General features: G+C 49.7%; 1 protein-coding gene across 1 annotated transcript; it reads right to left on the bottom strand.

The window, feature by feature from the left end:
* Positions 1-6,120: 6,120 nt before the first annotated feature.
* Positions 6,121-12,007, bottom strand: INA (internexin neuronal intermediate filament protein alpha; the record flags this gene model as incomplete). The annotated part of the gene is made up of 3 exons (XM_042018507.1): positions 6,121-7,543; positions 8,096-8,220; positions 11,687-12,007. Coding segments are annotated over 3 exons (720 nt in total), but the record flags the coding sequence as incomplete, so codon positions are not given.
* Position 12,008: the final 1 nt, after the last annotated feature.

The following is a 12,008-nucleotide window of genomic DNA, read 5'->3' as shown; positions in this document are numbered from 1 at the left end:
ATGTTTATGTCTGTTGTTACCAAGCCCCTGTGAACTGGATCTTTCTCTGCCTCTGGAATTAAGGCAGCTGGTTCAAATACTCCATATTGCCCCCATTATCACTCAGGGGTTTGTTTTTGATTTATAGCTCTGTGCTAAAATACCATTATCAGTATAGTCACATTTTACATTGCAAATTCACCCCTAATCCTGGCTTGTACTTCATTTCTAAAGAAGACTCATGTGCAGAGTTTAGCAGCTGTATAGAAGCTGATAGTTAATTCAAATTAATGTCATTCTAGGATGCATTTGACTTGCGTGGCCCTGAGAGGGCTGTGCTGCCACTGGCACTAATGTCAGTGTCAAATTCTGTTTTTCAAAAAATAAAAGGGGCTCCTGGATATTTTCAAAGGATTTTCCTTTTGGGTAAATCACATACCAGCTAACATGCAGAAGGCCAACACTCCCTTCTTCACCCTTTCGGTGGCTTAATGAGGAGGACTGAAGGTCTGTAGCCTGAGGTATTTTGACAAGAATGCTTAGTGACCTGTTATTTCCCTTTTGTCCACTTCCCTTTATTTCTTCCTCACCTGCCTTCAGAAAGTGTATTTTTAGCATAGTTTTCCTGGCTGAACATCCTGCTTTCTTTCACCTGAAGGCACTGATGTGTTCCTGCTCTCCAGTGCTGCAGATCCCCTGGGGCACATCCGTGTGCAGCAGGGTGACCTTTAGCTATTGCCAAGGCTGAGCTGGGGCTCTGTGGTTTCCTGCATAATCAGCCTGCTTGCTTTAAAATGTGCCAATCTTCTTTCAGCTCCCCTGCTGCAGTTTTATTTCTGTTGGTCTCTTTTTAACCTTGGCTTTCCTCCAGCTTCTTTTGGTGCTGATGATAGAAGAGCATCTGTAACAACAGGCCGTCTATGGGATGGCATCTCTGACCTCATGGGAGATGAGCCAGCCTCATGCTCTGCAACTGAGGGAAGGTGTGCTTGGGCTCATTCATTGTTTTGCAGACACTATGTTTCTTTACTTAATGAAATAGTTCCAGTTTTACTTTCTTGCTACCTTCTTAACAGCATCATGGCTAACACAGATCCTAATTAAATACTGCTTGTAAATGCAGCATAATTCTGAGTTCCTTTACAGGTCTGCTAATTCCCAGGAAGAGGAGATGATGAGCCTTAGTTTCCAGACTTCTTATAAACACAGAATCAAGGTACAATCAAGTCGTGAGCACTGAGTCATATTGGTTACATTCTGCCTGTTTTCATTGTGTCCAGCACAGACTCAGTGTAATAAGAAGATAAGGTTCAGAGACTGATGCAATGTGCAGCAGCTGAGCCCTCTAAGCAGAGGGGACCTGCAATGGCCAGGGATAGCTGTCATTTGTGTCCTGAACACGACAGTGCACCCAGCCTGGATCTGCACTGCCACCAGACTGTGGCACACGTGAGCCAGGGGAGCTCTTAAAGCTTATTTCTGTCGATGTGAAACAACTGAAGAGTTTTATTGAAAAACCATTCGAGCTTGTCTAATACTAGCCCATGTTGAATTTATTTTCAGGGAGTCATTAGGCATTTATGTGCAATGATTTATGCTAACATATTTTTAACAGTCACTAGCAAAATTACATCCCTAGCATTTCTGGTTTTACTTTTCTTCAGTGTGGAATATTATTAGTATGAAATCTGTGCTCAGTACAAATGAGTGGAGGGCTTCACTCCAGCAGTTGAGAGAAAGCCTATTAACAGATACAGGAGTTTTTATGTATTGCATGCCTTTCTTTTAAAGAGATTGTCACATTGTCCCCATGAATCTTTTAATATGCTCAACAGAATGCACCAAGGGCCAGCCTGAACATTTACATTCTTTAAAATGTACTTTTGAGGCTGTCATAAATACCTGCTGAGAGATTGAGAGACGTTGCAAATGGTGCATTCATTTCTGCTTTTTATTTGGTTTTTCTACCTCCTGTTTCTTCTGTTCAGCAGAAAGAGAACCAAGGTGACCACAAATGGAATTTTGCCATGTCATCTTTAAGACACCCTTGTTGAATGAGCCAAAGGATATTTACATTTACTGAGCTTTCAGAATGTTCCCATAGATACAGGTTTAATCACTGGACAGGGCAAATTTTATTGTTTTTGAGAGAGAAATGGTAATCACATCTGAGGTGAAATGCAATATTGATTGGCTGCTCTGTAGCTGCAGAATTCTTGCTGGAGCTGCATCACTATCTTCACTAGGTTTGGATTTAGTCTAAAACAGTGCACTTGTGTCAAATGCAGCAGTGGTCTGCAAAAGAAGTATTTCCCAAAGTGGAAAAGAGAACTTGCATTTTCTAATTGTGTGGTAAAATAGTCTATTTGGAAATGAACACTTAAAATGTAATGTTTCCAAGGGAAACATCAGCAGTAGAAAAGTGGGTGGTGGGCACTTGGCAAAGACTGAGAAAAACTGTGTGTTCCTGTGAGAGCTACTTTGGAGCCCTTGGTGTTGTGGCAGCCATAACCTCTGTCCTCTGAATGGGTCTTCTGGTGTCCAGTAGGGGAAGCTCAGCTTCTCAGTCCATGAGAATCTTTCACCTGTGTACCTGATACCGTGAAAGTGAGAGGGGTTTGGTATCTTTGAGACTTCCAGTGCTCTCAAATGTGGCTGAAGTTAAGCTGATGAGCATAAGAAATGATTGGGGATGACGTAGGGGGTAAAGAGGACATGGAGTCACAGTATGATCCTATAATCCTTGCTTCCTTAAGAATCTAGCCTGAATGTTTTGGCTTGCTGAATCATTTTGGCTTGCTTCAGGCATTCTTATTCATACATCTCCCAGGCCTCATTGCTAGACTAGGAATTTGCTAATGAGGTGTCATATTTGGGGCTTTTGGCTTTTTTTGTTGTTGTTTTTGCATTTCCATTGAAATTTGCTTAAAATGAATGATGTTCTGAGCCTCAGTGCAAACCACGTTTTTCAGTCTGGTCTCAGCTTTTCCAAATGGCTTGTTCTTACAGACCACACTTGGGTCTGCATATGCATCATCTCAGGGAATGACTACGTGTCTGTCAGAGCATTTACAAGGCTGCTCTGGACACTGGGGAGCCAAGAACTTGTTTCTCCTTGTGCTCTCTGCAGAGATGCAGGCAGGCAGCAGCTGCCTCTTGATTCAAAGGCAAAGGAGCAGAGTGACCCTGCTGTGATAGGAATGGACTTTGGGCGTCTGCTGTTTCAGAACTGATACAGCACCTCAAGGGCTTTGCTGCCATCAGCAAGTGAATGTGTAGCTGGGGCTCTGGAATTGCACTCTGACATTTTCTGGGTATTTCCCTTCCATCTAAGCAGATGTTTAGCATGGACACTGTTCCTTCTTAAAGTCATGTTCTATGTCAGTTCTGGGCAGCACAATGTCTGCTTTAACAAGGATGTAATTGCTTGTCACAGGGTTGCAGGCTCATCTCTGGTTGAGATGAAGACCCCTGCAAAATCTGTAGGAGTGCTTTCCCCCTGACCCCCCCAGCTCTGCAGTCCCTCTGGTTCAGCTGGAAGCGCTGGAACAGACCAAGGTCAATGAACATTCTCCCACCCCACCCCAAGCAGTGCCCTGTTTGCATGTTGTGCTGCATTTGCCAAGTGATCCTTATTCCCATAGGCCTGAGAAGACTTGCATGAATGAGCTGGCATTGCTTGTGCTATTTTGACATAAACTCTGCTTCACAGTGTCAAACCACAGTGATGTGGACATTTGATCATTCAGAAGCATCTGTTTGGCTGCTGGTGTTAGGGCTCTGTGTGGATCACTCTCTGCAGGAAGAAGCTCTTTTCCTTAAAGAGGTGTCTGTGCCAAGAGCTGGCAAAGAGAGAGTTGGCTGGATTCAGCCAAAGGTGCCGGAAGAGACTTTGCTCTGAATTGCCTATTGATTCCTTCTTGCTGAATGACAGCGTTCTTCCTCAGTCTGGAAAAGGAGATGGTTGCACTCCTGCCAAAGGAAAATGTTTGGGGTTTGTGGGTTTTTTCCTTTGGCTGCTTTTTCTTTGGCTTACTTTTTAATTAATTCCAGCATCTGGATGAGTGTCATTAGCAAAACTTCTCCGTGTGCAGCAACTTTGTCTGTTTTCAAGAAGCTGTACATCTCAGCTGCGTGAGCCAGCATCTACATCCAGGAAAAAACAAAGGGCCAGCCCAGTGGTGGGAATTTGTCCCACTGTGTGGAGGCTCAAGTTCTCCCTGGCATAAAGATGAAGGAAATGCAGTATCATGGAGAAATAGCCGCTCTCTGCTGCTTCCTGAGCTGATGGTGCAGTCCGTGTCCACAGCTGCCTTTTATCCGAGAGGTCGAGGTTTTATAGAGGTATAAATCTTTCAACATCTGCAGTGTGACTCACTCCTTCCCTCTGGCAGCCTGGGTGTTTAACCCAGTAAGAAAGATGGGACCACAGAGGAGGATTTATTGCCCTGTTCCAGCTTATAGTTTCACTATAGAAGCTTTCTGGTGCATATAAGCAGGCAGGTAAAAGGAGCCACTCTGAAGAAGATAGCAATGGAAAAGGAGGCCTGGATGGAGGTAGTCAGAGTTCAGCACTGGCAACATATTCAGCCAGGCCTGTCCCTCTTCGCTGTAATTTTTCTTCTCATAAAGAAAAGGAGAGTGTAGATATGGGCCTCCCTGCTTGTTGCCCCTCTATCACCTCTGGAGTTTAACACCATGAGACAGCACCAAACTGCTGCAGAGCTCCAGAAATGCAGGAAATCTCTGGGCTGGCCCTCACACTGCAGCCATTTTTCAAAATAGTTCCTTGTTCTTCCCACAGCTCCTCCATTCTCCTCCACCACTGCAGCCCCTTCACAAGTATATCACCAAAGTAAAATTCCTAGCTTCATTACTAGCATCCAGTTAGCTGAGCAAGCAGGAATTCTGATGGAGATTGTGCTGGGAACAAAGGACAGGTCAGGCTGCTTATGCTCAAGGGACAGAAAGCAGCAGTGCTGGAGAGTGAGATTCAGAATATATTTCATTAGCTGCACAGCCACATCTGCTTTTTATTCCCCCTTTGGATTGGGAGAAATACTGTGTGTTTGCATTTCCTAACTGATGGCCGAGCCAGGAGATATTTGGACATTTCTTGACCCTTGTTTTATGTGCCAGTGCCTTTGACTTAACTCTGCAGGTGCTGGCTCCCCCAAGCTCTGCCTGGGCACCCCAAGTTGCTCTGTGCTGTTTTGCTGGGGGCTGCCGGTGAGCTGCACTGCCACAGCCATGCCCTGGGAAGTGCCCCTTGCTTCACCCACCTGCGGGGCTGCCCTCCCTCACGGCGAGCAGCCTGGCCAGGGCACAGTCCCTGACGTTATCAGTGTGACAGGATCAAGGTGTAGCCATGCTGCTCCTGGCCTGCAGCTCTGGTGGAGAAGCCTGTGACTGTCAGACCGTGGCCCTGGGGCCTTGGGGGACATTGCCACGATGTGGTGCAACAAAGCAGAAGTAGGAAGGCAATAGGACAGTGTGCTCTGGCAGGGCCACCCAGCAGGAAACTGCCTGTGCTCTTTTCCTCTACAGGCACATCTCAAGCAGAACGTGTGCATCTTCCAAGTATAAGCTACTGCTTATTATAACAGCATTAATACTGCATATTATAACAGTACCTGTGACTGCTAAGTTTACTTGGGAGGTGAGTACCTCCCTTCTTCATCTGCTCTTGTGTAAATCACTTTATCTTCAGTTGTGCAGGCAAACCACGAGTCTGTTTCTAACCCCTGAGCACACAGGCAGGGTGGAGAGAAAATGACAGAGACCTTGGGACTGAACTGTCAGGAGCGTGATGCAAATCACAGCCTCAGAGTCCATTTTCTGAGCAAATGAGTGTGCACTCGGCCATGGCAGACCTTGATCCCTCAGCCAGCTGGCCATGAACTCTTCTGCACAGCAGAGCCACCATGACAGGCCCCTGGGGGCACCCCATACATGCCCCACTGCCATTGGTGGGCCCAGCCACACCTTGTAGCCCCAGCAGGAGGGGTTGGCAGCTGCCAACCCCAACACCACGTTCTTTGTAGGGGCCCAGAAGGACTGCTGGGCACTTACCCAGCTGTGGGCCAGAAACCAAGTGTGTTCCCAAGATGACGCAGTAGTAAAGATGACAAAACAGCTTGGTTTGATCCACACAACTATTTCTTTTTTTAATTATTAACTTGTGCCTTACAATAGAAGAAGAAAGAATGCAAGCAAACAATCTGCTGGTTCCAGGAACTACTCTGGCAGCGCCACAAGGGCAGCAAGGTCTGGTGATGATAACCCTGCCAGGGCACTGACACACAACACGTTGAGTCTCCGGCTCTTGCAAAAGCGATCGCTGGCAATTTAAGGCATTGAAGGAAACCTATGGTTGTTAAATCCTATATCAAATTTGGCACACATTGGAACAGTTAGAGTGGAGACAAGGATGCTTTGTGGGCTGGTGTTTAGGAGTCCTGCAGCTTCCCAGTGCCATCTGGGGCACAGTGCTAATCTGGGCACAGGTTTTTCATGTGAAGACTGTGCAGCCAAACAAGGAGCCCTCTGACCCTAATATTTGGGAGATAGTGATACCGCATGAGGTACTGCACCCTGCAGCATGGTGGTGCCTTCACCTCCAATGTAGCAGTTCACTGCCCTGTGCCTGCTGCTTATAAACCCCATGTGCCTGGCTCGACTAGTGCTGTCAGAAAACAAGATTTGTCAGTACAAAGAAAAATTAACATTCCTTATAGTTCGAAACATACGTGGCTGAGATCAAATGTCAGGAGTGGTTACAGTCCAGTATGGCTATTTCTGTGTTTCTAGGGTTAAAAGTGAATGGCTACAGTTTGAGGAATGGGGAGGAGTTTAGCTCTACATGGATTTGGATAGCTGATGAAGGTATGTAGCCTTGAAACTAGTTATAGTAAACATGTTGAGCTGTTTCCCTCCCCTCCCCAGAGAGCGGGCTCAGCAGCATTCCCAGCCAGCTGCCCCCCGCCCGCCGATGGAGGAGAGAGGGAGCATGCTACGAGTCCATGTGCCACCACCACAACGACCAACATGCATCTCTAGCTACCTGTCCTGCGTGCCCCCACCCCATTTAAAAGGGAGCAATGTGCCAAGCTCGGCCTCTGCATGGCAGGACCCACAAGGAAGCCATCCCTGGGTTGGTGTCCCCAGGAAGGTATGTGTTTCTAAGGGAGGCTTCCTGTGAGCCCAGGGCAGCTTCATGCTCAGAGGAGCAATTTAAAGGCCGAGTGGAGACTGTTCCCCCTCAAATGCATGAGAACAGGGTCCTGATGGTTACATCTTTGCATTTGCAAGGATTCCTCCACGCAGGTTTAACCTCCCTCTTTTCTTGACAGAGGTTATGGTCCCCTGAACCACCTCAGCCCTGCTGGATGATATTTTAGAGGTCACTTTAATAACCTCTCCTTGCTCCTCCTCTTTGAAGGACAGAGTAGAGGAACTAAAGCTCCTTGGCTGGAAGGAGTAAGTGGGGCTGGGGAGGGAATTGAGTGATGGAAGGCCGCCGCTTCCCATGCTGAAGAGGTTCTCCTCTCCCTCCAGCAGCTTCCTGCAAGCACATCACAAGGGAAGAGGTTAGTATGGGGATGTGAAACATCTGCAAAACTTGAGAGCAAGTAGTGCCCTGAAGGCAAGCCCAAGCCATCACCCCAGGTCACACTGCACCATGAAACTGATTCAAAATCATATTTTGGTCAACCATTTCTGGAGGACTTGCAATATGGGATACATGAGAGCAACTTTCTCCCCTCTTTCCTCTCCAGAAGCACCAGGAAACTGAGCACCTGAAGCACAGGGACTCAGCCTTTTGCATCTACTTACGACAAGAGAGACAAGTTTCCAACCCCATTAAAAATACTGCTTCTGGGATGGCTGAGGGATGTGGTTCACAGCTGCTAGATTGAGGCAGGACATGGAGCCATGGCTGCTTCCCAGGCAGGAGCATGGCCGATCCACGTGGGGGAGATGAACAACACACTTGTGGTGCTCCTTGAGTGTGTACCCAGGTATTTTCTAGGTCCCTGAAAATACCCCAGCCTAGTGGGGTCAGGGGATTGGGCTTGGGAAGTGTCCAGGTAGAGCAGGAATAGAGCAGCCTTACCTGTAGGCAGCTATCTCGATATCAAGGGCCATCTTGACATTGAGCAGGTCTTGGTACTCCCTCAAGTGCCGAGCCATCTCGTTTTTGGTGTTTCGCAGGTCATCCTCCAGCTGTCCAATGGTGTCCTGCAAAGGCAAGAGTGCTCAGGGCTGTGTTTTGAAACAGGATCTTCTCCCACAGTCCCACTCTGCTTTGCCCATTGTAGAGACAGGGAAGTTGCAATGGGCAATTGATCCATGATGGCACATCCCACCAGGAGCTTGGGACCATGAAATCTCATGCTAGCAGGGATGGAGAAGCAGGCAGAGCACCAGGCATGGCTTGTGAGCGTGTGCAGTGGGGGAGGCTTTTGGTGGATTGCCATTGATGGATTTATGTAGTTTCCGACCTGCAGCGGGGTCTGTGAGATGAGCAAATAGTGCCTGGTGCTGGGACCCCCAGTCCTGCAGGGGACAAGGTAGGCTGCTACAGAGGGAAGGGAAGTTTTGGGCTTAAACATCATCAAGTAGAGGCAGTGGCTCAACAGGACAAGTGAGAGCACCCCACACTGCAGCAGCAGCAAAGAAAGACTGCAGTCTGCATCTGCAGGGCTTAAGAAGAGTTGGGACATGCTTCCAGGAGGTGGAAGGAGAGATGCTGCTGCCAGAGGTCTCCTCCAGGAGCGGAAGTCTGACACCTTCCCAGGAAAATGCCTCAGAGCCCTGGAGTGGGGTTGTGAATGCAGGGGGATTCGGGGAGGTTACAGAGACAGGGGCCTGCCCTGCAAGAGCCAGGGTGCTCAGCTGGACAACGGCATCCTTCCAGCGTCCTTCCTGTCAGCTTTGCCCTGCCTTTTGTCCCTTATAACACATTCTACCCATGGTGTGCAGGACTCCAAGGCCAGATTTCCTGCTAACAAAGGAGACTAATCTTTTCTTCTATTTTTTTTTCTCAGAAAACAAGCAGTCTGTACTTTTCCCACATGCATCTAGGTATCTAAGCAGCAGCTTGAAAGTGAAACCTGCTCCCATAGGGCTCTTCCCAATCAGAAAGTTTCCCGCTGCCAGCTGCCCCACTGTGCCACCAGAGGATCGTGATTTGGAACAGGAATGAGTCAGCAGTTTGCATTTAAGCCAGGATGTAGCCCTGCCTACAAATGCCTGCAATGGCCACTGCCAACCTCAACTCTCCTGCAGCCCCTCCCAGAGTCAGGCCTCTGCAATTGCTTCCAGATCGTCTGTTCAGCAAATGATCTTTGTCTTGCCATATCATCCCCACCTTGTCCCCTTCCTATTCCTATCATGTCCTCAGCTTCCTCTCCTGCCTGACCTTCCTCGTGGACAGTGCAGAGACAGCCACGGGACATGGAGCTGCCCAGGGAGCAGGGAGCTGTGCTGACCCTGATGCAGTGAGCCCAGTTCGAGCAGAGCCCCTCAGAGAAGCAGTGGCAGCTTGTCCTGAATGCAGCATGAAGAATGTCACAGTCAGATTAGCTGGGCACAACCAGCCTTGTGGGACATTTAGGGGTCATCCTTGTGGTCTCAGCTTTGACCTGTACTGCCCTGACCATTTTCCACAGCCAAAGATCTGCATGAAGCTGTGCCTCTGAGGAGATCATTGGGGCATCAACTGAAAAGCCTCACGACATGGCTGCTGCTGCTGTACAGATTAAAGCCTCTGTTCTGATGCAGGCAGATTGCTGCAGCACTGAGCCAGGACAGGAAGGAATGACTTGAGGTGATCCCCACCCTGGGACAGCTCCACTCTTGCTGCTGTGACTCTTCGTGCCTCCAGCCCCCTTCCCTCTGCCAGCAGTCCACATGAACAGAAAGCTCTTTCAAAACCAGTTGTCCTTGTTCCTGGTCTGCACCTCTCTTCCACACTCCAGCTCTACCAGCTGGTGGAATAAAAACCCCCTCCTCACACCACTGCAAACCTGTCCCCTAACAAAAGCCCTTGCACGTTGGTTCAGATTTGACTGGGCAGCCCACAAATACAAAGACATGTCCCCGCTTTGGCAGGATCATTTTAAAAGCTCAGACAATAGGAATATTCTCTTTTAAGACACACTCCCAACCTTTTCTACTGTTTGCAGCCAGGGAAATTACTCAGCTGCTACACATGCACATTGCTCAAAAGACTTTTAAGTATTGCTACACATAAAGCAGGTCTTGAGGGTCATATAGGAAAGCAGTGCCACGCTGTCACTAAAGCAATTTCAGTTATGAGGCTGTTTAATCCAGCTGCTTAATATTTTTTTCCCCAATTGATAAGTTGCTCCCAGAACTCCTCTTTCACATGGTGACAAGACTATTTAAGAAGATTACTGTGTATAATTTTTTCACTCTAGATAATATTTTATATTGCCTATTTCCACAAAAATTGTTGAAGACGACCTCAACTATTCAGGAAGCTTGCAAGCAGCTTGGAGCTAAGTCACAAATTCTAAAATACTTGGCAAAATTTGGCCTTGGAAATGACAAGGCATTACTTGGGCCCTTCAGATATGATTAAAGGCAGTTGTTTCAGTATTTAGAAGGAAATGGCTTGATTTAGAAATCACAGATCATTTAACAGTCATATAATAGAACAATCTCAGGATTTATTTTATTATAAATCATGAACATTTCCTTGTAGCAAGAAAATGTGGCAATACTGCAATACTGCAGTAATGGAATAAGAGATATGGAGCACTCAGTGTCTGCCCCACATGAGTCTTTCCACAGACATAAGAGGTGCTGGGATCTGTCTGCAAGTCCAGACTTAACCTCTGCAGAGCTCCAATTTCTGCAGTGCAGGTGCCAAGAGCCAGGCCACAGGGCAGAGGGCCAAGCCTGGGCAGACAGCTTCGAGGAATTACCCACAACGATGTGTAGGCAATTTTGGACCTGATCGTTAAGGGACAGGGCAGGGACGGATCGATGCCCCAAACAGTGCTGCCATGTGCAGCGATGTCCCGTGCAGGGACGGGGTGTTGGAGGGGGTGTCCTGACCTGCTTCCCCAGAATCTGCCCTGTGTGGTTTTGCCTCTGGATAAAGGGTGAAGGCAACAGGCAAAGCCGTGGTGGGCAGGATCTGTGTGCGGGCAGAGAGGCACAATGCTGGGCGGTGGGAAGGCTGCAGGGGTGCCTGGCACTGCGCAGCGCTGCAGGGGCACTGCCTGCAGGGGTGGGTGCTGCGCAAGGCAAGAGGGGTGGGTGCCGTTCCGTGTTGGGGGTGTTTGGTGTAGCGCGGCACTGATCGGGACAGCGCGGGCGATGGTGCTGAGCGGGGAGGCGCCGCACGGGGCCGGGGTGCCCAGCGCTGCACAGAACTGCGGGAGTGGCTGCTGCAGGGGACAGAGCTGCGCTGCAGCATTTCGCAGGCCGAGGAGATGCTCAGCGCTGCACAGGACTAGGGGAAGGAGAGTGCGGGGTCGCAGGTGCCGGTGCAGCACCGCGCCGGAGGTTTGCGTGGGATGAAGGTTCCCGCTGCTACACATTACAGGGGATGGCTGCTGGGATGGAGGTGCCGACTGGGCGCGGATGGCGCGGGAGGAGGATGCTCGGTGCCGCCCAGTGCCCGGCGCTTAGGGAAGGGGACGGTGACGGTTCCCGGCGCCGCCCGGCTCACCTGCAGGCCGGCGGCCTCGGCGTTGTGCCGCTCCTCCAGCTCCTGCAGCTGCCTCTCCAGGGACTGGTGAGCGCCACGCAGGCTCTCCATCTCCACCAGGCGCGCCTGGAGCTGGCGGCGGCACTCGCCGGCCTCCCGGCGGCTGGCTCGCACGGCCTCCTGGCTGCGGGCCGCCCGCTCGTGCAGGCGGGCGCAGCGGGCGCGGTACCAGTCCTCGGCCGCCTGCAGATTGCGGGCCGCCAGCGCCTCGTACTGTGCGCGCAGCTCCCGCAGCGCCGCGGCCAGGTCGGGCCGCGGGCCCGGCGGCGGGGCCGGGGCCGGG

The sequence above is a fragment of the Corvus kubaryi genome, unplaced genomic scaffold (assembly GCF_017639235.1).
Source record: "Corvus kubaryi isolate FWS band 111438036 unplaced genomic scaffold, C.kubaryi_AGA036_p1.0 138, whole genome shotgun sequence".
In the NCBI taxonomy this organism is placed as follows: domain Eukaryota; kingdom Metazoa; phylum Chordata; class Aves; order Passeriformes; family Corvidae; genus Corvus; species Corvus kubaryi.
Note: the sequence above shows the minus strand (reverse complement) of the source record. Positions and strands in the feature narration are given on the sequence as shown.